The 22,992-nt window shown below is 38.2% G+C and overlaps 5 protein-coding genes across 6 annotated transcripts; 3 read left to right on the plus strand and 2 right to left on the minus strand.

The window, feature by feature from the left end:
* The first annotated feature begins 863 nt into the window (after positions 1–863).
* Positions 864–8,196, plus strand: LOC103985081 (vacuolar protein-sorting-associated protein 37 homolog 1). 2 transcript variants are annotated; one of them, XM_009402709.3, is made up of 8 exons: positions 864–1,073; positions 1,910–1,953; positions 4,174–4,392; positions 5,102–5,189; positions 6,369–6,408; positions 6,502–6,548; positions 6,840–6,960; positions 7,812–8,196. In XM_009402709.3, exons 2-8 carry the CDS (start codon positions 1,928–1,930, stop codon positions 7,976–7,978), a joined length of 708 nt encoding a protein of 235 aa, XP_009400984.2. In that variant the 5' UTR covers positions 864–1,073; positions 1,910–1,927; the 3' UTR covers positions 7,979–8,196. The 2 variants fall into 2 exon arrangements, with proteins under 2 accessions (XP_009400984.2, XP_009400972.2); XM_009402697.3 differs by having other exon boundaries at positions 865–1,073; positions 4,171–4,392.
* Positions 8,197–8,944: 748 nt separating this feature from the next.
* LOC135629736 (polcalcin Phl p 7-like) lies at positions 8,945–9,484 on the plus strand. Its single transcript, XM_065137613.1, has one exon. It carries the CDS (start codon positions 9,056–9,058, stop codon positions 9,302–9,304), a length of 249 nt encoding a protein of 82 aa, XP_064993685.1. The 5' UTR covers positions 8,945–9,055; the 3' UTR covers positions 9,305–9,484.
* A 171-nt stretch (positions 9,485–9,655) lies between these two features.
* Positions 9,656–10,723, minus strand: LOC103985041 (protein SENSITIVE TO PROTON RHIZOTOXICITY 2). Its single transcript, XM_009402659.3, has one exon. The coding sequence runs from the start codon at positions 10,629–10,631 to the stop codon at positions 9,753–9,755; it is 879 nt and encodes a 292-aa protein (XP_009400934.2). The 5' UTR covers positions 10,632–10,723; the 3' UTR covers positions 9,656–9,752.
* Positions 10,724–12,185: 1,462 nt separating this feature from the next.
* On the minus strand, positions 12,186–14,915 carry LOC103985052 (protein DETOXIFICATION 35-like). Its single transcript, XM_009402671.3, has 7 exons — positions 14,460–14,915; positions 13,348–13,973; positions 13,213–13,269; positions 12,895–13,133; positions 12,696–12,814; positions 12,483–12,569; positions 12,186–12,397 (listed from the first exon to the last, which is right to left on the minus strand). The coding sequence occupies exons 1-7, from the start codon at positions 14,799–14,801 to the stop codon at positions 12,329–12,331; spliced, it is 1,539 nt and encodes a 512-aa protein (XP_009400946.2). The 5' UTR covers positions 14,802–14,915; the 3' UTR covers positions 12,186–12,328.
* A 4,116-nt stretch (positions 14,916–19,031) lies between these two features.
* LOC103989323 (ethylene-responsive transcription factor ERF096-like) lies at positions 19,032–19,605 on the plus strand. The gene has a single exon (XM_009408134.3). The coding sequence runs from the start codon at positions 19,032–19,034 to the stop codon at positions 19,389–19,391; it is 360 nt and encodes a 119-aa protein (XP_009406409.2). The 3' UTR covers positions 19,392–19,605.
* The last annotated feature ends 3,387 nt before the right edge of the window (positions 19,606–22,992 follow it).

The following is a 22,992-nucleotide window of genomic DNA, read 5'->3' on the forward strand; positions in this document are numbered from 1 at the left end:
TAGATAATGTCAAGAGGACGATTAGATCGAACTACACACAATAGAACTTCAATATGAAACCGATTTATAGACTTAATCTTCAACCACTCCAATTTTACAAATGAAATTAAATTGCTATTGAATGTGATATTATTAGACGAAGAAGTAAATACACTCACAATGATCCCATATATTAGATCATACATCCTCCCACACAACGTGAGATTAAGCAGGATATCAGGTTACATCATCGATAATCGACTCACATCGAGATGATGTTACACCATATAATTAAGCTGGATGTTGCGTTACATCAACAACGATCCACTAGGAAATTAAAAACATTAAAATTCAATTCATCTCTCAAAAAAAGTCAGAGTATGACATCAAGGGCGGTGTTTTTGACTGACTTGATTAGGTCAATAGGGATCCATGGACCATTGACTTTTTCTTACAAATGAGAAATCCACTTTAGTCAAACTAAAAAAAGGTGCTTTCAGACATGTATCATTTCAAAGTTGTAAATAGCAAAATTAGCTCCTCCAATTTATCATATAACATGTACCATTATATATATATATATATAATGAATTTCAACATCATTATACTGATGAAATTTAACTGTACTAATATATTAGTTTATATTTAATTAAGTTTTCCAGCGATATATTTATCTCAAACTAAAATTTATATGGATAAATAGCAAAATCACACTTTATATTATATACACACACACAATAAATATATATATATATATATATATATATATATTGCCAACTAGAAAAGTGTGTATTTATTGAGCCCTTCGGTGGCCCAAACTTAACCGACAATGGGCCGCAAGATGGACACATTAAAACCGCCCATATTTATCGGTATGGTATGCCTGCGGTGTTCGTAAACTCCCGGGGACAAAACGCGTCTCAGCGTCGTCGTCATAACCCCCACAGCGGTCGCTCGGTGCGCGATCCCTTCTTCCGCTTTCTCCCACTTCTGCCGTTGCGCGTGCCTTTCCTTCTCTGTTCGAAGGCGGGCGATAGATCCACCCGCCTCGGATTCCCTGAGGAAGGAAAGGGCTTTCTCTTGCAAACATCAAGGTTCTCTCTTTCCCTTCTTGCTCGTCTTTTGCGGAGGTTAATAGGGCGTAAAGTCGTGTGTCTGTGCATCTTCTAGCTAATTGGTCAGATCTTACTAGCACGAACGGTGATGTGTTCTTTCTCTTGCTAATTGCTGGAAATATTAGGGAAGAAAGGGGGTAAGAAGATTAAACGGAAGTCAAATTGTCGATGATGTGCAATTCTAGACTGCGGCAATGGTTCAAGCGTCAGGATGTTCTAAATCCATCCGTTCGGGGGCATCTGCTATCCATTTGATAGCGTATTTGATCTGCAGCTGCCCAAGTTGCCAAAAGCACTCCTTTGTGAGCTCTGGGGAAACATCTGATCGGACATGGTTCGTGTGATTGCCAGTCCAACAGATGATGGGATCCTAGACCTATCTGTTTTAGGCCTAACAAGATTAATCAAAGACCATCTAATGAGGCTTCTCGCACAAAATTTACATGCCAATTTAGAAATATGTGTTTAATGTATCAATTCATATCAGAGAGACTCAAATAATACGTGAGAAAAAAAGTTTATAGATTTTTGAAATATATATTGGTACGACACAATTGTAAATTTGTAAGGATGGATGAAAACTTAATCATCTCTTTTTGTTTTCACTTTTAGTGGTTAGATGGACACTTATGTCATGTATGATAGAAAGAAAATTTTCTTCCAAGATGCTTACAAGCTTTATTCTACGTTGCCATTTTTTTTCTGGATTTATGAAAGTATGCAACATCATCATCTGTTGTTTGTGTGTATTTGTTCTTTTGTGTTTCTTTTTCTGCTGATAAAAAAAGAGAATTAATTCTGATGTTCCATTTCAGATCCCAGCAGCTGCTACAATGAATTGGAAGTTTCCGAGTTTTGGGTGAGCAGTGATCATTATGATCATAAACCCTGTTTTAATACCTATGATTTGTATTTGAATATAAGCTCTTTGTATGTTTCTAAATTCTAATTGTTAAAGCATTCCAAGTTTCAATTCCATTATACATTTTAATCATGATGATTTTAAGCATGCCTTTTTTTCTCTTATGCACATTCTAATTTTTCATAAAGGGGGAATTTTCTTCCCACTCAAGGTCAAGATACAGTCAAATAATCAAGATTTGAAATTGCAATGCGTGTTGTTTGGTCTGACTTTTTACTTGGAAATTGCTTTATCAGTTGTAGAGAATCATGCATATCATTATTGATAATGATATTTTTGAATTGATTTCTGTTATTTGTCTTCTGACCAACTAAGACACTCTTTTGCCATTAATTTTGTAAGGTTTATGTTTTATCTATGCTTCGATCATTTAACATGGTATGACTTCCAAAAGAAGAAATTCCTAAAGTTCTTCAAATTATAGGTCTCCATAACAATATTTTAATTGCTTTGAATCTTTAATCTGGCTATTCATGCATTATGCTTCTATTGTATATTAAGTTCATCGTTTTTCTTTTTGCTTTTTATTAAAGAAGCTATGTTACAGATCATAAGTCGTTGCACAGTACCCACTAAATATTTAAATCATAGGTTGTGTTAGCAACAACTGCAGGTCTTTAGTAGCTTGGATAGCTAAAGTATATGCCATACTAGCCAGCATAAACTATGAAGTCTGTAATTCACTAAAAAGTGCTAGTTATAGGTGCCCTGTAAGCTAATCACGTGAGTGATGACACGTGTGACTTGACACGCAGTCTTTTTGCTTATTATTATTATTTGATATTTTATCACTTTATATTTCCTGTTGCTTGAATATATTGTGATGTCCATGGATTTGTGCAATGAGAATCAGATCGTGATGAGATCACGATAATGAGACCGATTCGCTTTTAAACACAAATCTTAAATAATCCCGGTCATAGGTTACTCAAGAGGCACATCGAGAAAACCGGACAGACTAGTGGCCTAGTACGTCCGCAGTCGATGAGTCGAGTGAATTATTATGGAGATAATAATTCATTGAGCCAAAAGGAGTTCTGATAAGTATGACTTACGACCAGCTCGATATTAGGCCTAGAGGATCACACACATTTGATAGGTGTTGCGATGAGTAAATGTTCGGATATTAGATATCCGCCGGAGCCTCTATCTTATTGGATATTAAATAAGCCCCTGAATTATTGGATCCTATGGATGAGATCCAATAAGAGCTGATGAGAGATTATTGAATAAAGATCCACTAATATAAGAGGCTTGGGTAGTTGGATGGAGATCCAATATCCAATAGTGCAGGATCCATTAGGGTTATGTTGATAGAGAATCTCTATAAATAGGAGAGAACCAATGGTTTATAGGCTATAGCGTCTCTTGGTTGCCACCTCCTACTCGACTTGAGGAGCATCGTTGCAACCCTGCTGTGTAGATCACCGCTAGAGAGGAGGACGCTTGACTTCCTTCACCCTCTTATAGAGATCTGCAGGGATTTAGGGATGTACGATCTCCCTAGGTAACACGTTCTTTAATATACGCAGTTTTAAGTTTCGCGGTTTTTGCGCACCAATCTTCGGACGACGACGAACACATCGATAAGAAATTTGAGAATTTTGTTTTTTATGTTCTTCCGCTGCGCATGTGATGTCGCCCACAAATTTCCCAACTGAAAGGTGGTACAAGGTGCATATACCTCTTTAACATGATTTTGTGAGGACTGATCCACTGGAATACAACAAAAAATTTCAGGATCTATGCCTAAGTTAAGCTAGCAGATTAGCAATTTCCACTCATCATTTTGCACAAGTCTATGGTCATTCACATCTTTTGGGAACAAAAAAATTAAGATCACCTATCTGTTAGTATAACTCTGTGTTTTGTTCCTTATGAGTTTCTAGTTCAAAATATAACAAAACCAATATTTTAGGATACATATTGCCATTCATTCCATTTATCGTCTGTAACTATTTGGTATGATTGAGAGTTCATTGGTTGTTAGTCTCTACAATTTTCTTACAATATGCATTTTGCCTATAATAATAGTCTAAATTAAATGCAGTTTATGTTTCTGCGTTTGATATAACATGTGATAGGAGAGAACATTTCTAATAAATATTTTGCTATAGCCTTTCTGTTCTTGAAGTTCCATAAATTTGTCTGCAGAAGTGCTCAACAACAACAACCTCAGCCAAATTTCCAAGAAATTCCAGTACAATCTTGGTATCCTCCTTCGGTTGTTGGTTCACCTTCACCCTTTTCAACTCCAACTAGTTCTTATGTTGGTAATGCTCATCAAAGAGCTTTTGATCGCCCTCAGTCACCATCACAGGTGCAGCCATCACCTACTGAGGCTGCTGGAATAATTGCTCGTTTGAAGGATAAAAGGTGCTTGATTCTTTACACTCATATAACATAGGGTTTCTAAATTGTTAGTATGTCATAGGCTTTTTGTATATATTATTTCATCTTCTGGTCTTTGGTGCCGGTTGTTTCTTTGTACACTTTCATGTAGCTCTGTGCAAATTGGTTTCCTCTTTTATGATAAATTGACTTGCATTTTAGATCCTTGATAAGGCCTCACAATTTTTAGCAGAATAGGAACACATTAGTTTGGTTTGTAAGTTTATCATGAACATGCTTAAAAAGGAGACAACACTATAGATTTGCTTACGGATATCCTTGATCATTTTGCCATGTATATAGTTCTCACTGCTAACTGATAACTACCGCTTGATCTTGTCCAACTAAGTAACTTTGTGAAACTTAATAGTTTCAGAATTATATGCTACCCTAAATAAAGGGACATGGAATGAGGAAAAGAAAAGGAGATAAGGTCATTGAGAGTCACAGAGGGAGATGATTTCTCTGTTGAATTTGTCCTTTGTGGGTCACATAATCATTGGAGAGCTGATCAACACCAACAAGAGAACATCATGATTCTTTTGTTGGTCTTTGCCTATATTTATATTTTAATGATGCTTTCATATTTAGGTTATCCAATGAATAATGAAGAAATATATACTTTTAGATCAATGCTTATATATTATTTGTTTCTGTTCTTCTGATTCCAGCATTGTTTCTGTGCCTTTTACAGTGTTGACGAACTGAGAAAGCTGTTGAATGACAAGGAAGCATATAATGCCTTATTTAATTCTCTTGACCAAGTGAAAATTCAAAATAATGTAAGTACAAGAAAGTAACTATATGTACTCCTCATACCCTTCTATTACTTTATTTTTTATATGAGCTCTTTACCCGTGAATGCTTAAGACAATCCTTGCCTTGCTTCATTGAATCCTTCAATACAATTTGCTATAAAAGACTCCATAATTCTCTTTTATCACATCTTATAATTGTTGAAATCAATTAGATAACATGATGATGGTTGTGTTTCAGATTTTCCGCTTTTCATCATTAAGTTTGCATGGTTTGCATACCTCCCTGAAATTTGATGATAGCTTTTCTTTTGAATGTGCAGCTTTTCTTTAATCGTGTTGCATGTTTTGCTTTGAGTGTTGATAGTGCTTCCAGGTCAATAACTATTATCTAATGATAACAACAACAAGAACAAGCCGGAATAATTCAACTATTTGTGATTGGTTTTCATGTATCTTTTTCTGCCATCAGTTCTGTGTAGGGCGATTTCATAGTTAAATTAAGAGTAATCAAGTCTTCCTACATTTATTATGAACTGATGTTCATGGTAGCTTATCGGTCAACCTGGACTGATTCATTAGGATCGACATGACGGTCCAACTCCATTGCGTTGCCATAATCCATGTTGTATGTTAGAAGCAAGTCCTCCTTGTTTCTCTCATGGTACAAGTACAACCCTCTTCCAGTCAACCTGGCCTGTTATTTATCTGATGAATTCCAAAGAAACTCGTAGTGCACATATCATTTGAACCTGATTAATCAGGAGTGCCCATCAATAGGAACATAAAAAGGTAGACAGTTGTTGTTTTGGACATGCAGAAAATCACGATGTAACCAAGCAGAGTTGCTTATTTAACCATTAGTAGTTGTTTTGACTTTTGAGGAGAAAATGCTCTGGCTTCATATCTAATCGTAATACAGTTACAGTTTGTAATATACATGATGTTTTTTCAGTGAATCTTGCACAATCCTTGCATCTCGCATGCACATTAGTTGAGAATAAATGAGGAAATCGTTAAAGCTAAAACAAAGATTAGAAGGTAAAATAAGATCTTAGAAATACAGTACTTGGTTTCTTTTTATGACAGATTAATTTGTTGTACCTAAAATCGACTTTTTAGTCATAGAAGGCATTTTGTACTGAGCTCAAATTTTCAGCTTGTAATAAATTTACAAAGATTCTTATATTTCTCTATTTCCATCAGCTAAGAGATGAACTTCGAAAGGAGACCTTGCAACTTGCTAGTAAGTAACTTGTTTTTCTAAGCTATACATTTTTTAATATTTCTTGAAGTTATTTCATCAGAAAATTAAACTTCAGTACATAACACTTTACAGAGGAGAACTTGGAAAAGGAACCTCGAATTTTGGAGCTCAGAAACCAGGTAAGCTTTCTGATGTCCTTTTCCTTCACAGGGATAAAAGCAATTTGGTTTAAGCTTCCAAATAGATAAGGGGTCTTCTTTTCTGATTTTCTCCTCTTTTTTCCTTCTGTTTGGGGGTTGTATATCACATGTGTGCATATGTCATATGCTGACACTCAAGGGGCACCATGTGTTGGTGCCTTTTCTTTTTTTCTGAGAAACTCTCGGTTTCTTTATCTTTCGTTCTTACATGGTCTTAGACTTTGTTATTTGCCTGATCCCAGATAGCTTCTGTTCCTTCTTGTTACACAGTGCACTATCATTCGGACAACTGAGTTGGCAGCTGCTCAAGAGAAGTTAGCTGAATTGGAGAGGCTAAAAGAAGAGACATTGAGTCGCTGTTCACCCTCAGCACTTCTGGAAATGTTGCATGGTAACCACTAGAGCCTTGTTGGTTAGAACAGTTTTTTATCATTCAGAAGTGCATTCAACACAATCGTGACAAGTGGTTGATCGATAAACTTCACTGGATATTGCCTGAAGCATGTAAGGCATGTCATTCATTGATAAGCTTCACTGAGGGGTTCCACACACATCCGGCACCTCTCATTGATTTGTCTAAAGGGCTCAGTGCTTAAAAGGTGTAACTCTATTATATGATCCCTATGTGATTAAGAGGTTATACTAGTTTTTTTTCCTTTTAAAATGTCTATATTTACTCTTTTGGATATAATAAAATTCAATAAATAGAAATCTTTTCAAGGAACTCCTTAACATGTCACTTAATTTCATGTTAACACTATAAACCTTTTAGCTAATAATTTACACTTTCTTCTTTTATTATTTCGAAAATAGTAATGAGTAATTACAGTTCTAGTTCAGTCTTGTATAAACTTTAACATTATTTTTCATGAGTTTTTTTTTTTTGTCTCTCGTACGACGCTGCAAAAGATCGAAGTGCTTATGGCATCATGTAGATCCCTGCACTCTATAGTCACTAATTGTTAAAACTGTATCTTTTCACAGATTCATAAATGTATTATCATCAAGGTGCTCGTGATGCACATGATACCTGTGTCACTCCATAGTCACCAATTGTTGAGTTCATATGCTTGAACAAATGGATGTCAAATGTACTTCCATCTGTGGGTGCAACAATATGTACTTCCATCTGGGGGTGCAACAATATGTGTTCATCAAACACACAAGCTATTGTATTCTGCTCACTGTTTTACTGATCTGTATTCGACTCATGGTAACTGCCAATGTCTGATATATCTACAGATGCAATGATCAAGGTGGAAGAGGAGTCGGAGATGCTTCACAGGCAACTACTCGACAGGGAGATCGACCTCCCGAGCTTTGTGCAGAAATACAAGAAGCTTCGCACCCTCTATCACAAGCGGGCGCTTCTCCATCTTGCTGCTAAGACCTCAGGTCTGTCAGCCTAAGTACTATTGTCGTCATCGTGATACTTTTGTGTGGAAACATTGTTCCTCTTGCATTTTGTAAAAACCTGTAGGGAAATGATAAGCTCAGGTCAGTCTTCAGATGTATCTATCCTATCTTTTGTTTGACTCATGATGTTGCATGACAAATTCACGTTCCTTTATGGTGGGAACTACTGCTGCTCTGTAGAAAGCAAATGATCAATTTACCCTTCTCTCTATGTGGATGCTTCCTCACATGCAGGGTTTCTCTCAAAAACTTGATCTGGCCAGTCCAAGTTTGGAGTGTTTGGGTGGAAACTTTGCACCAGTACAGCTGCAGTGGTCTCGATTATGTGAAATTAATCCCCCTCCCCCTCATATCTCATATTAATTTGATAATCTAACTGATTATTTGAGATATTGATTCTTTAGGAAAAGTTGCATATATATATATATATATATATATATATATATATATATATATATATATATATATATATATATATATATATATATATATATATATATATAAGATTTTGGTATTAGTTCCTTTAAAATTAAGTATATATAAAACTTGCATATACATTATCATGTTTTCTTGGTCAATTAATTATCATTTGGCTATTAATTGAAGCTCAAAGGAGAGATTAATTTTTTTTAAGAAAATATTATGATCATAAAAATATTAGGGACATTATAGATATTTAGGTATTTTTTTAAAATACAGTTATTTATGATTAACCTGAGTTTTCTTGATGGAGGGATGTATGTGAACGAATTTAATATTACGAGTTTGAAAAATAATATTAAAAGGGATATATATATATATTATCAAAATTTACAAAAAAATAAATACATCTGTTTACATGGGGAGAGAGAGAGAGAGAGAGAGAGAGAGAGAGAGGAACAATTCTACAACCAAACCCCGATTCCAAAGGGAGATCCAACCACCTCGCCATCGACTCCTATATTTATTGCGCTAACATGCCTTCTCTCCGTCCACATATATTCCCCTTTCTCTCCTCTCTAATCTTACTCGAACAACAGCAAGCACCGAGATAAATCCAACAGAAGCAAGCAAGGCTGAGACGAAGGAAGATGGGCGACGTGACACCGGAGATGGAGAGGGTCTTCAAGCGCTTCGGCGCCGAGGAGGACGACGGGAAGATCTCCTCGGCGGAGCTGGGAGAGGCCCTGCGCGTCCTCGGCTCCACCGCCCCCGACGAGATCCGGCGCATGATGGCCGAGCTCGACACCGACGGCGACGGATACATCGACTTCCAGGAGTTCTCGGCCTTCTGCCGTGCCAACCCTGGTCTCATGCAGGACGTGGCCGAGGTCTTTTAAGCCCGTGCACGCACGTCGTGCCTTCTTCTTCCTGCTTACTATTTAAGGCGCCAATGGCTTCCTGGTTTTAGGTGATCGTTTGATATAGCGAAGAAGATGTCGTGGTTCATTTATTTAGCTATTCATTTGTTTTTTGGCCTTTTATCATTAAATAATCTAAATAACATTTTTTTAGCACAAGTTTTTTCGAATTTTGATATCTGAATTTAGATTCTAAATATCATTAACCTAATTCTAATTGGTTTTCCCAACAAAAAATAAATGGATCGATATACCCACCGAGATTTAAGTTGCCACCATTTCACCCATGTAAGGAGTTGCCATCTCCCAACCCTTAATTAGCCTCTCATGTCTCCATAACAATCCAACCTCATCAACATCAATATCATAGTACATCAAAATCTACCTCTATCATATATTACATATGAGAAATTAAGATGGATACGCTTCACTTGGCGAGGCAATTGGGGAGTGGTGTATGGCCCAAGAACAGGGAGACATGGCCCATTAGCTTGTCCTTCCGGGTGAAGGTGGTGCCGCAGGAGCACATCCACCTGAGGTCGCCGCAGTGCTTCTCGTGGGTACGCAGGTCGGAGAGCACCGCGAACTGCCTGCGGTTGCACCGATTGCACACGTACATCTTGGGGCAGTGGCTCCGCCGGTAGTGGTTCTTCACGCACACCATCGATTTCAGCGGCTGGAACTTGGCGTGCTTCCTGTTCCACCGGCACCCCTCCTGCGGGCACGAGTACCTCCTCGCCGCCCCTGCAGCTGGTGGTGGCGCGCCCTTCGCCAGGGCGGTGATCGTCTTGTACTCCTCGCCGTGCGCCCTCATATGCATCCGCAGGTTGGCGTCGCGCTTGAACCCCTTGCCGCAGACCTGGCAGTAGTGCGTGTACTTGGCCAGCAGATCCGCCGCGTCCACCTCGACGATCTCGCACCGCGATCCGCCCTCCCCGCCGACGCTGCACTCGAGGACTCCATCTAATAATCTGTGGAGATCGTGGTCTAGAGCTGCGCCGGTGGCCTCGTAACCGACCGCCTCGTTCTCCTGTTCCTCTTCCTCTTCCTCGTCCTTCTCCTCCTCCTCCTGCTGCTGCTGCTGCTGCTGCAAGGCGTGCATCATGGAGGAGGCGGCGACGATAATCTCCTGCACCAGGCTACGGGCGCCGGACACCACCGCATCCAGGGGCTCCTGCCGCAGGAGCTCGGGCGAGACGACGAGGCCCACGAGGGACTGCACCTGTTGCACCTTCTCGTTCAGGACGGCGAGGTGGTACAGCAGATCCCGGCGTTGGGCGTCCATCTGCTGCTCAAACGCCGCCATGGGAGGAGACCTCTGCAGCGCCCCGAGCTCGAAGGATAAGGAAACGAGGGAGATGCAAGTCAACTACGTACTCAGAGACGTCCACCCCTACATGAGCCTCCCTCAAGTCCCACCCAACCCAAAAGAACACACCTCTCCATCTTCTTTAGCATTATAATAAGCTACTAATAGTGTATTATATTGAATCAACTACAGCTTCCTCTTCTTTCTTTGTCGATCCACCATGGATTGATCATGTCAATGGGAGAGGGAGCAGGTGAGGATTATTTTAGGGGGAGTCGTGTGTTCATTGGATGAGAGCTCAGCAAGAAGGAGACATGGGGGCGTGGTGGTTGGAAGAAGCACACTGAGATTGCAGTCGTTGGACAAAACCAGGATGATCCAATGCCGGTTGTGTGCTGCACTCGTTTTCAGCAGCAACATTGAGAGTTATCTGTGGCAATAAGATCAAAGGATGGATTTGGGTAGTAAAATATATGGCAAAAAGTGCATATGGAAGACCGGTCCAAACATCAAATTTCAACCTTGAAAACGTAGAAATTAAAAAAAGAAAAGAATAAAAGAATAAAAATAGAAAAGGAAGTAATGATTCAAATGGTCAAACATCAATTTCCAACATTGAAATTGCAGAATCCGGAAAAATTAAAGAAGGAATGGAAAAAAGTAAATGAAATTTTTTTTTTCTTTACTCAATCCTAACACATTTTGATATTAAAGACTATCCCATAATGTTGCCAATTGCATTGATGGTTTAGATTTATGGAATAGGCACCAATCAGCATCATTATTTCAATTATCTTTGCTGAAAATTGGAGTTTGTTCACTTGATAGATTTGATATATCATTTTGCGTTTTTATGGAAGAAAATTTTCATTTCTTTTGATACTACTTATGAATGCTTGTGAATTGGATATATATTTCTTTAACTTCAAAAGAAAACTTTTCCCAGTGGATAGAAAATAAATTAATTTGCTTGTTCATATCGAGGAAGAATTGTTGGAATATTTAGCAAATATTTCGTCGCAATTGAATTTTCTTATATGGAAGAACAAAAAATCTCTTAATAAAGCTAAATAATGGAAAGGGATCAATATATTTACCTCTAAATAGTTGAGACATACGATTTTTATTTTTATGACATAATGTGATTTCATATGGAATTATTGTACTTGGTTGTTGCCAAAAAAAAAAAACATGTTTTGACCCATAAGAGAGAGAGAGAGAGAGAGAGAGAGATCTTTTTTTTTTTGTTGTTGTAGCCATGGATGCTTAATTGGATGTTTTGCGATTTGACTTGTATAAATAGCATTTTGAATGAGGAGTTCAAGTTCATTAAATTAATATATTAGTGAAAACTCTTTAGATTAATAGTTGCTTATTCTATTAATTTAAGTATTTTGGGCCAATGTAAGACTATCAAATTAGGTGATGAGTTAAGATAGATTAAGTTAATTAGTCAGTTATATCATCAAATTATACATATATCATGTGAGAGAGAAAGACATAAATCCTTCAATTCTTCTTCGTAATTTAATTTACTTAGTTTATTATCTCTAATGCTAAAAGCTTCCACTGCAGCACCCTTCTTTATTTAAAGAACAAGAAAAGGAAAACAAAAGATGCCATCATAATGGAAATCCATTTTCCTGAGGAAAATGGCAACCTAATCTCATGGCCATGGAGAACACAAAGCCATCTCATGCATGTCCTTTCAAGTCCTCTTCTTGCCCACCCCACAACAGCACACGTTCCGCAGCTTGGGCTGCCTGCAATGACACCAGCTGTGAGATATCATCCATGAACTGCAATGATAAAGCAGCAGGAACAGTAGGTTTGTGTAAAACCTTTTACCTCGCTCTTCCAATCCGTCTTCCAGATTATGAACAGCAGAATCAGTGTCTGGACAAGGGTTCCACAAAGCATGCCAAGCCATATCCCCTGGCATCATCAAGACACTCGTGTGTCAGAGCAGCTCTTGCAGAAGAATGAGCGGTAGAACAGTTTCATGTCTCCATCTCGGATGCCGATGTATGTCAGTAGCACAAGGTTGATCTATGTACGTACCTGCACTCCCCAGTGGAGAAGATAACCCATGAGGAACCCTAGAGGAAGGCCAAAGATGTAGTAGCAACCCAGGTTGATGTAAGCCACCAGAGCCTGCCACCCACCTCCAACAGCCACTCCTGTCTCGAATTGCTCACGCATTCACTTTCTCTCCCACGGAAACATCATCATCGATCCCGAAATGGGCATCCATGCTTACCTGATATAACTGGCTGGATGCTGTTGAGCACCATGGTGATGCCCAGGAGATAGGCGATCTCCGCGACTGCTCGTTGCATGTTCTTGTCGTTGGTGAAGATGACGCTGAAGTAGTCCCTGGTTACGAGGATGGTGGTCATGAAGAGGAGGCCGATGGCGAAAGACTGGACGATCACCACCGCGACGGCGTACTTGGTCGCCCTGGCCCGGCCCGATCCCAGCTCGTTCGACACCCGGACGCTGTGTGGTGGTGCAAGATAGTAGAATCGGTGAGCAACCTTATGGCATGCAGCGTTGATACGGTGGCTGGTGCTTCTACCTTATGGCGGCGTTGAGTCCGATGAAGATCATGCCCTCCCATCCGTTTATGTTCATGCTGTGGAGGGGAGGGGAGGTGGACTGTCAACGGCAGTGGGAGAAGCCGAAGGATGACTGCATGCATGAGCGAGCTTACCAGATGGCGATGGAGCCAACGGCGATCTCAGCGTCGTCGAGGTGGCCGGTGAGCACGGTGAGGATCATCATGTACCAGATCTCGAGGCAGAGCATGACCGCGGACGCGAATGACAACCTGACGAACGCCCACAAATCCCTGAAGGCCGTCCACGAGAGACCGGTCCACCCGTCCTTGCACCAGCCCACAATGTAGGCGACCTGGGCGAGAGAGACGAGCCAGGCCGAGATGTCGTAGGCCGCAGCCGCCCCCCACAAGCCCCACCCGAGGACGAAGACGAAGAGGGCCAGCAGGGCGACGTGGAGGAGGAGGACGAGGAAGCCGATCCAGGCGAGGGCGACCACTTTGCTCTGCGCCTGCAGGAACTTCTGGGCGGGGAAGTTGATGGCCAGCGCGAACATCTGGGGGATGATGCTGACGGCAAACTTGCCGGCGAGCTCGGCTATCTCGTCCTGCTGCCCGATCAGCTTCAGCAGCGGGGCGGCGAACAGGTAGAGCGGGCACATGAGGATGGCGGCCGCCACGAGGATGATCCAGGACCGCTGCATGTACACGCCCAGCATCTCCACCTGCCCCGCCCCGAAGGCTTGCCCGCACAGCGTCTCCAGTGCACTCCCCATGCCGAGCTAATATGGATAGCGTACACTGTTGTCAGCTCCTCAGAACATAAGCTCACGATGACCTACTGAGGCTACCAGTGCCTGAATCAACCTCCCCAGAAAAACACAAATCTTAAAGCTAAAGCACAAAGGAGTCATTATCCATGTGAGAATATATATATATATATATATATATATATATATATATATATATATATATATATATATATATATAATTAGGCCCACATAACAGTAATTCGAGTAGCTCTAGATCCGCGATGCACGGAGTCTGCCCCATCCGCCGATGGGTGTATGCACGCTTTCTGCATATTAAGGAATGGAAGTTTGCCACGTATGTGCTATCCCTAATTTAAAGCTGTTCGGAGTCTGAGAGGGGTCAGCGGATCCGTGGTAGCGGTGGAACTGTGCCTAATTTACGGCGAGAGGAGAGGCGAGAGAACGGCGAGGAGTTATTACGGAGTCAAAAGTACGAGGGCGAGGAGGAGGGCGTACGAGGAAGCCGAAGGAGAAGGTGGAGATGACGTTGAGGGCGACGGCGACGGCGGAGAGCTCGAGGTTGCCGATGTGGCCGACGAAGATCTGGGTGGAGGAGCTGAAGCCGTAGAGGCAGATGATGTTGAACGCGATGGGGGCGCCAATGCACCACAGCCTCTTGGACTCCGCCCCGAACAGCTCCCACGCGTCCCGCAACCCCCGCACCGGAGGGATATCCTCCTTCTCCACCGCCTCGACGGCGGCTACAGTCATCCCTCCTCCCTTGCTCCTCCACGGCCGCCCCTTCTCTTCGCCCACGTTGTGCAGGAGGGGCTGCTGATCCATGGGCACCGTCCCCATGTCTCGTTGTGTCCCCTCGGCTCCTCTGATGCGGACGGCGGTGCAAGCGGCCTTCTCTGTCTCTCACTGAGGATAATTTATAGATGGAGAGAGAGACGAGATACGCAGTGAAGAGAGAGAGCGAGAGGAGTGAAGGGTGTTTATAGCAGTCCAGCCACAGTCTTACTGACACATAGCCAAGCTGTTACGTGATGACTTGATGCGCATCATAACATGATTCTATTATCCATATTAATGACGAAAATAAACATATAATAATATAGAGTATGAGTCTCACCGACACACCGCTTGCATCCATGCAATGCATGAATTAGTTCCTCACTTTGGCCACCCAATTTTTTGCTTCATCATCTATTTTCATCTATTTCTCCAATACTTTTTATATATCCAAATTAATGACATCTTTAATTCTTCTTTTAATGTCACTTGAATTGTATCATTATAAATTCAATCATATTCCTACTAAATTTAAGTTTTTTAGTCTCTAAATTTATCTCACAATGTTTTTTCATATAATATGGTATTAGAAGAGGCTATGGGTTAAATTAGTCAGACCAAATACACTTGAATTAATTTTGCACATCAAACCTAAAATAATGACTTGTATGAAGATTTTTTTAAATAAATAATAAGTGATGAAGACGAGATTCGAATAAATCAAGACTTTGTAATATACTGATTGAAATCTTTATCAACTATACTATCTAACATCTTCAAAAATATATTGAATGAGGTTCCAAACTATTAATTTTTAATAAAAAAAATTGATACATACCACTAAATCAATATTTAATACATAAAAAAATATCGGATGAGATCTTAAACTATCAATATTTGATAAGTGAATCTAGTACACTACAACCATATCAATGCTTAAGATGTAAAAATATATATGAAATGAGGTTTTGCATCATCAATCCTTAATAAATGAGTCTGATACATCATTATCAAAGTAATGTTTAAGGCATGTAAATGAAGATATTAGATTTATATACTTTTTATATATACTTGTATATAAAGTAGGATTCAAATGACTTTCTCAATGCGATCTACAACATGTCACAACTTTCCCGTGGGACACAAAGAAACAAATCCTCGATTGGTCCATGGTTTTTGGAGGCTTCCCATAAAGGCTTATCACCAACTCAGATTGCCACCTCAAAAGAAGATATCGTGGATCAGCCTCTCAGAAGAATCTTTTGTTTAGGTTTGGCATGAGGTGAGGCCAGCAGAAAACGTCATAGCTTCGATGGCTACGTTCATGTCTTGCCGTGGTGTCTGCTACTTTGAGTGGTTGGCAAGATGTGTCAAAGACAGGGACTCATTCGGAGGGGTCGAAGAGTTTGTATTTTTTTTGGTTATTCAGGTCAGATCGATTTAGATTGCTGGAAAATATTCATGAAAAGATGGATGAAGTTATAAAGATTAATCTTTATGTTGGTAAAGATGGTAAAGTGTGTGTTAGGATCCTTTTATTTTCTGTATTTTTTTATATTTTATGTTTATTTATTAAGTCTGTTTAGTTCAGTTAAAATCAAAAATCTATAAATAGAGATGTAATTATTTTTTTTTTGTCTATGAAAAATATTATTCAGTCTTTTGATAAAACCTTAGTAGGTCAATCCCCTCGAAGCGATCATTCCCTTTTCTCCTTTTTTTTCTTTCACGATAAAACCTAAGGTCTTATCAGTGTGATGTAATAGGTTAAATTTTAGATTATATTGGTGATTGAGATAATAAATTAATACTTTAAAAACATATATGTGGAGTATTACTCGTGTGTGTCGTGTGGTGACATATCATCGCTTATTTAGACAATCATCTCTATTCATAATATTGGTAACACAATCAATATCTTATAATCATTACCTTGATAATTGGATGTATGATCTCATAACTAAATAATAGTTAAGCAACTCATGTAATTGTTTCCGACATTAACCATCACTTTCGGTTCAATTGTTACTTTAGCATACTATAAAAGCATCACGAGTGTGTGCTACAAGTGAGATTTTACTAGTTTTACACTATATTTTCGGATCCTCGAACCCCTATTAAGTTAAGCATCAAAGGGACTTTGGTCGCATGTAGTTTTGCATGATTATTAGGTGTCCTCTATATGTGACGAATAAGGAGCTCAATCGAATTTAAACTCTCTCTACAAGTTAGGCAACTAAAATCTGTTTTATCAAAGAAAGATTATAATAAAGTGTTCAAATTCTGAATCAAATAATTCATGTGGATCATAACTTGATTTATATGAGATTAAGTTTGAACCTACGAGAAGATTATCACAATCAATAAGATTCTTATTTAAAATATGAAAATTAATTTGTGTTATAATACAATGTAATTTTATTATTAAGTCGCATGATGATGTATCGATCTATCCGATTTATACTGTATTTGAATATTTGAAAGTCATATTTAAGATGTATTTAATAAGTAAAATAGATATGTAATTCAGATCAAAATTTAGGTATCCGAACATTTGGTGTATTGAATATTTTGAGCTTTTGTCTTATCTCTAACAATAGATGCTGTGATGCGGTGGTCCCGTCGACAGGATCTCTGTCGTACGATTCATAGATGTTGGTGGACTAAAAAATCCAAAGATCAAACATTATTCATAGATTCTTCATGTTTGATGATTGGTGATGGTAATGATAGAAAGTGGACATGTGAATTTTACCCTAACCAGAGTAACTATACTGACCTCCAAATTTGAACTTGAATTAGAATTGAATATATATTTATTTGTTTTCCTATTTAATGCCTACATAAGTTGGATTAGTCATATGCATTTTACTATTTTTTTTAAATAAAAACTATTATATTAAGGGAACTAGTGGGACAAAAATCGAGGGTACAAAAATCCTCATGACAAAAAATGAGGGAGACCATGGATCTTAAAAAATTGAGAATCCTACGAGCCACGAGATTAAAAGATCTATCCAAATATATATATATAATAGATGATAAATTATGTTGTAATTAGTTAAATATCTAATTTAGAAGCATGGATCTCTCACTAGGCATCGTTAGAGTTAAAAAAGTTAAAAGACTTCGAGACTCCAAAGTGATGTAGATTGTGAAGTTGGACTAGTTTGAGCCCTTCCAACTTTGCGCGGGCTTTCACCGTTCGTCTTCGAGTACTATTCGATCATACTCTATCTTTAATTCATACACTTTTCTCTTTTTATGATATAGGGATAAAAAGATTTTCTATTATGGACAGTATTCTACACTAGCTTTCCATTGTCTAATGTAGATATGAATATTTAAAGGAAATTACGATTGGAAAACTTTTATTCGTGGGGAGATAGAAAAAGAGAAAGAAGAGAGGAAAAAAAGCTAGAAAAGGGGATGACTTATCTACTACCATCAGAGAGCCATTAATGTCAAGCATGATGGCTCGTTAGCATATAATTTTGATGTCAATTATATGACAATCTAAATTTAATTTAATATTGAAAGTGGAAAAAGAATTAAATATTAAAAAAATTCATGAGAAATTTCTTTTAATCTGGATTGAAACCCAACAATATCATAGATTTAGAAACAATGCTTTATCAAATCATATCATAATACCTCATATATCGATCGTTAATTTATAATGAGATCATATTGTTATATAGATAAGAATAGTTCAGTCTAAAATTGAGAACGGGACAGAATATCTCCTATCAATAATATAATCTTATATATCATAATCTAATTAGATCTCTGATATATTTTATTGTAGGTTATCGGGTCCTATAATTTTACATTGAATTGATTTATCGAGCTAAACCATACTGATAATGTTAATTCAGGATTAATGGCCAATTAAACAATTCAAACTCGACTAGTGTTTTTGTGGTGGAAGTTGCAAGTGCATGCATGCAAGCATCTGCTGCGTCACCCTCCATGACTTCACCATATCGGCAGCAGTTCAAGCTCTCAGAGAAATGGTGCATGAGAAACCTTGGATGTGACAGTCATCATGGTCGGACCCCATCCGTCTCTGACAATGGTGTTCGTCTCTGTGGCTTCGACGTACTGCTGCTTTGACCCATTAAACAAATGGAGAGAGGCACTCCTCTTTGACCCTTCCATGTACAATGAAACCAAATCCAATTCTATTCCCTCCTCCCTTTCTCTTCGTCGCACGTGGAGAATCGCCATGCGTCGCCCTCTCCCGGACTCCGCTGTTAAATCCCCGTGGGGGATCGGAGGGAGCAGTCATTCATGGCGGACTCCACCCGGGGAGGAGGAGGAGGAGGGGAGAAGGAGGGCGAGGCGACGCGGTACCGCGGCGTACGGCGTCGGCCGTGGGGCAAGTACTCGGCGGAGATCCGCGACTCGGCGCAGCACGGCGCCCGCGTCTGGCTCGGCACGTTCGACACCGCGGAGGAGGCGGCGCGGGCCTACGACCGAGCCGCCTTCGCGATGAGGGGTTCCCTCGCCGTCCTCAACTTCCCCGGTGAGGCCGGCGCCGGTTCCTCGCGGGCCGGGAAGCAGGTGATCGAGCTGGAGTGCTTGGACGACCGGGTGCTGGAGGAGCTCCTGGAGGTCACTGAGAAGGAGAAGAAGAGCAAGAAGAAGTAGCGCGGCTTTCAGCAACATGCAGGAATAAGTGAAGGCTGCAGTACTAATCTACGTATCTATCTGTGTGTCAGTGTGTATGTAACCACGTAATGTTTCGGAAGTCTCTGTCAGTGCAATCTTCTTTCAATGATTGGATTCTGGTCCTCTCCTCCTCCATGGAAGAAGTTTAGGCCGACAGAGATCTAAATAATGTCAAGCAACCGCTGGTTGTCTTCCTCCCTCCATCTCCCCACTGCGTATAATCGTGTTCTTTCCTCCATTTTCATGCATCAGTCCACTGCTGCCATTAGAGATGAAAGGGTTTCATGAAATCATACCAGAAGAAAGAAGCTGAGGGAAAAAAGGAAGAGACAAGGAATTGTATGTCCCGAAACAGTTGCATGTCCCGTCCTTATCTCAGCTAGATCGCAAATCCAGTTCATCGCAGGCAGCTACTGCTGCTTCCTGAAATCTTATATATTGCTTAGGCTGACTGTAGTTGATGCCTCGATGGCATGCACTTCAAGCTTTTTGACTTTGGATGCAATTACCAATGATAATAACAATAAAAGTATCAGTTAGTGTAGCCGATAAAGATTTGATGGTTTATAGATACTGATCTTCGAATTTCAACTTTATCATTTATCATTTATCATTTATCATTTATAAAAAAAGAACTTCTAAGGCACTAATTACATGGTTTTTTTTTGTATCTTATTGTTATTATTTGATAAAATCTAGTTTACACGACAATAACATATGTTGTAATATCTTAACTATTGGAGTTGGTTATGAATCTTTTGCGAATGAACTTTGTGCAATATAATCTTTTTTTTTAATTAAAAATAAATATATTTGAACTTTATCTATATTTTCAACTAAAGTCTTATCTTTATCTTTTCTCTACACCATTAATACTAATTAGCTTAAATTTTCTAACTATAACATCTATCTATATTCCATCTTAAGTGATTTTTTCTCGTTTTATTCTCTAACTTTTTACGTTCAAAAACATCTTTCTCTTGGCTTCTCCAGACATGTTTATATTTTTTTAATATAATTTTCTTTTATTTTATCTTTTGTTGGGATTATACCTAAATAGTAAAAGAAAATATGACATGAGAGCGACGAAATTTTAGTATTGTAAGGAGTTTACTTAGGAAGATTGCATAGGCTTCATGCAAGAGCTTACCTCTCGATTAATTATTCTGGAGAGGATCTGAATTCTCCTATATTTCAAGCATAATAATCTAAACATCTATATTTAAATGGGAAAATGAGTGTTAATTCCTTTGGTAGTTAAATTGATATAGGTTTCTAACAATAAAGCATTGAATTTTGTGGCAATATCCATCTACATTTGATACAATCCCCACCAGCAGGCACTTTGCCTAATAAGTGATCTGTGACATTATAGAATGCAATCCTTACCTTAAGATTTAATTAGGAAAAAAGATTAATTATCAATGAATGATTGTTGTAATTGTGCACATATATACTTGTATTTGTAAGATGAAATTTTTTGTTCTCTTTTTTAATCCAAATTGTATTACGTGATAACAATTATTATTATTTTTTGACATGAGAGATCAGGGTTGGAGTCACGAAAATAACTTTTCTATATTTAGATATAAGGGTAAATATGTTGATCCTTCCTATATCTTTCATTGATATGATCTTCATCTTTAGGTTTGTCTTTTATTTTCATAATATAATATGATTCAATAAACTAACTACAACCTAGCTAGGCATAAAGAGACCTTGAGCTTTGCAATTGCAAAAGCTAAAAGCAATGCTTTTGATGCTTAGTCCTGCGTGCACTTCTCTTTATAAGCAAAATTTTCTTGTATGCATCAGATTCATGACTTTTTCATAAATCTTGACCACTTACTTATAAAATCATATATAATAAAACAAAATCTTGTCCTTGTTAAGGTCACAATGCACATAATACTCTTTGCCATATCCTTTAATACCTCCTCCAAAAATCAGTAGTTTTTTATTTATCCCTTTAAATCTAAGTTTAACACACACACACACAGCTTAGGAAACAAGGAGACAAATAAAAGACAAAAAATAATGATATCTTTAAAATTTTAATACCTTTTAAATTCATTCACATGTTTAGTGACGACTAAGCCGAGTTGATTGAACCAACAAAAGTGAACTATGCAAAATATTTGATATTTAAGGATTTTAAAGTGCATACTGTTTAAATATTTGAAACTAAAGAAACAAAAGGGAAGGACATGATTTTGGTCATGCATGGAAGAAGAGGCATAGGGGGTCAAAAATAATGAGAGGAATACTAGAAAGTGTTACTTGTCGGGTTGATGGAAGAATAGGAGTGTTAAATATGCACATCATTACAGCACTTTCCTTGATGTTGATCTAAATTGACTCCCATCAAATTCCCAGCAAGAATGTTCAGAGAATCCCTCTAGAAGATTGATGGCATTCTTTTCTCACACACCAATCTTTGAAGGGCATCATCATGAAGCCATCCATTTTGAATGTTCCCAACCTTTTCTGAGCCTTTTATATATATATATATACACACACTGTCACCATCGATAATATTTTAATTGATATATATACACTACAAAGTAATACCTTCAGTTAATTAAGAATATTTTAATTTACCTTATTGATTTGAGTAAAAAATTTATAGGATTCGCTCTATTTTTTCTCATAGATGTAATGCATCAGTGCATCTTCTCATTCATCATTTATAGGTGTCTCATTAATATGTTTATAGATCTTCTTGGCATATGCATATGCACATACTATAAAACCGAATTGTTATTATTATCATTGTATATGATTAGGACAATGATATGATTCAAATACAATAACTTAGCAAATGGAAATGAGTTGATTGGCTGTACATAAATGCCAAATGTTGTTAGTATTATCTAATGAGGAGACTATACATGACAGAGATGTCACTTCGTAACCAAATTATTGGCTCCTGGCCATCAATGTCTAATCAACATCAACCTAGGATACTTCTAGAACCTTGGATTCGTTAAGTCTCACATTTTAACTTTTTAGGAGCCCATTCTTAATCTTATAACTTCTAACAAATCCATCAAAACCCTACAATTTGACCATCTTGCGTCTTAATCTTATAACTTCTAACAAATTTCATATTAGTATCATAAATTTTTTTTTGAATCACACTAATCAAATCATATTAGATTTGTGTTCATGAGATCTGATATAATTTTATGTTGGTTATTAGTGACCTAACGTAACTTTTTATATTTTTTACACATACTTTAATTAAAATATTCTTAATTAAACTATTCGAATCACAGTCTTAATTAAAATATTTAAAATTATATGTAACCTTTGGATTATTTAGAAATATAAAATATTACACTAATAAAAAATTAAATAGTCTTAAACATAAACAAAAATAAATATTCGATCACATGATAAGATAAAATGAATAATATTGACTAATATTATAAATATAAATATTTCTCCATGTTAAGGAGTACATGATAACATTAAAATTTATTTGAGATTTATTTTTTATCATTAACTTGCGTTTAAGTTAATTATCACATTGATTGAGTTATGATGCATAATATTGAACATGATAAGAGATCGAGGA

Source organism: Musa acuminata, chromosome BXJ3-1 (assembly GCF_036884655.1).
Source record: "Musa acuminata AAA Group cultivar baxijiao chromosome BXJ3-1, Cavendish_Baxijiao_AAA, whole genome shotgun sequence".
Lineage (NCBI taxonomy): Eukaryota > Viridiplantae > Streptophyta > Magnoliopsida > Zingiberales > Musaceae > Musa > Musa acuminata.

What these genes read in the sequence shown, in the direction of transcription:
- LOC103989323 (XM_009408134.3), top strand. Translation starts at nt 19,032, where the DNA reads ATGGCGGACTCCACCCGGGGAGGAGGAGGAGGAGGGGAGAAGGAGGGC.
- LOC103985052 (XM_009402671.3), bottom strand. Translation starts at nt 14,801, where the DNA reads ATGGGGACGGTGCCCATGGATCAGCAGCCCCTCCTGCACAACGTGGGC. An exon ending in CCTTCTCCTTCGGCTTCCTC is followed by an intron (nt 13,974 to 14,459) that starts GTACGCCCTCCT and finishes TATCCATATTAG; the next exon opens with CTCGGCATGGGGAGTGCACT. An exon ending in CATCCAGCCAGTTATATCAG is followed by an intron (nt 12,815 to 12,894) that starts GTAAGCATGGAT and finishes AATTCGAGACAG; the next exon opens with GAGTGGCTGTTGGAGGTGGG.
- LOC103985081 (XM_009402697.3), top strand. Translation starts at nt 1,928, where the DNA reads ATGAATTGGAAGTTTCCGAGTTTTGG. An exon ending in TGGAAGTTTCCGAGTTTTGG is followed by an intron (nt 1,954 to 4,170) that starts GTGAGCAGTGAT and finishes ATTTGTCTGCAG; the next exon opens with AAGTGCTCAACAACAACAAC. An exon ending in AAGTGAAAATTCAAAATAAT is followed by an intron (nt 5,190 to 6,368) that starts GTAAGTACAAGA and finishes TATTTCCATCAG; the next exon opens with CTAAGAGATGAACTTCGAAA.
- LOC103985041 (XM_009402659.3), bottom strand. Translation starts at nt 10,631, where the DNA reads ATGGCGGCGTTTGAGCAGCAGATGGACGCCCAACGCCGGGATCTGCTG.
- LOC135629736 (XM_065137613.1), top strand. Translation starts at nt 9,056, where the DNA reads ATGGGCGACGTGACACCGGAGATGGAGAGGGTCTTCAAGCGCTTCGGC.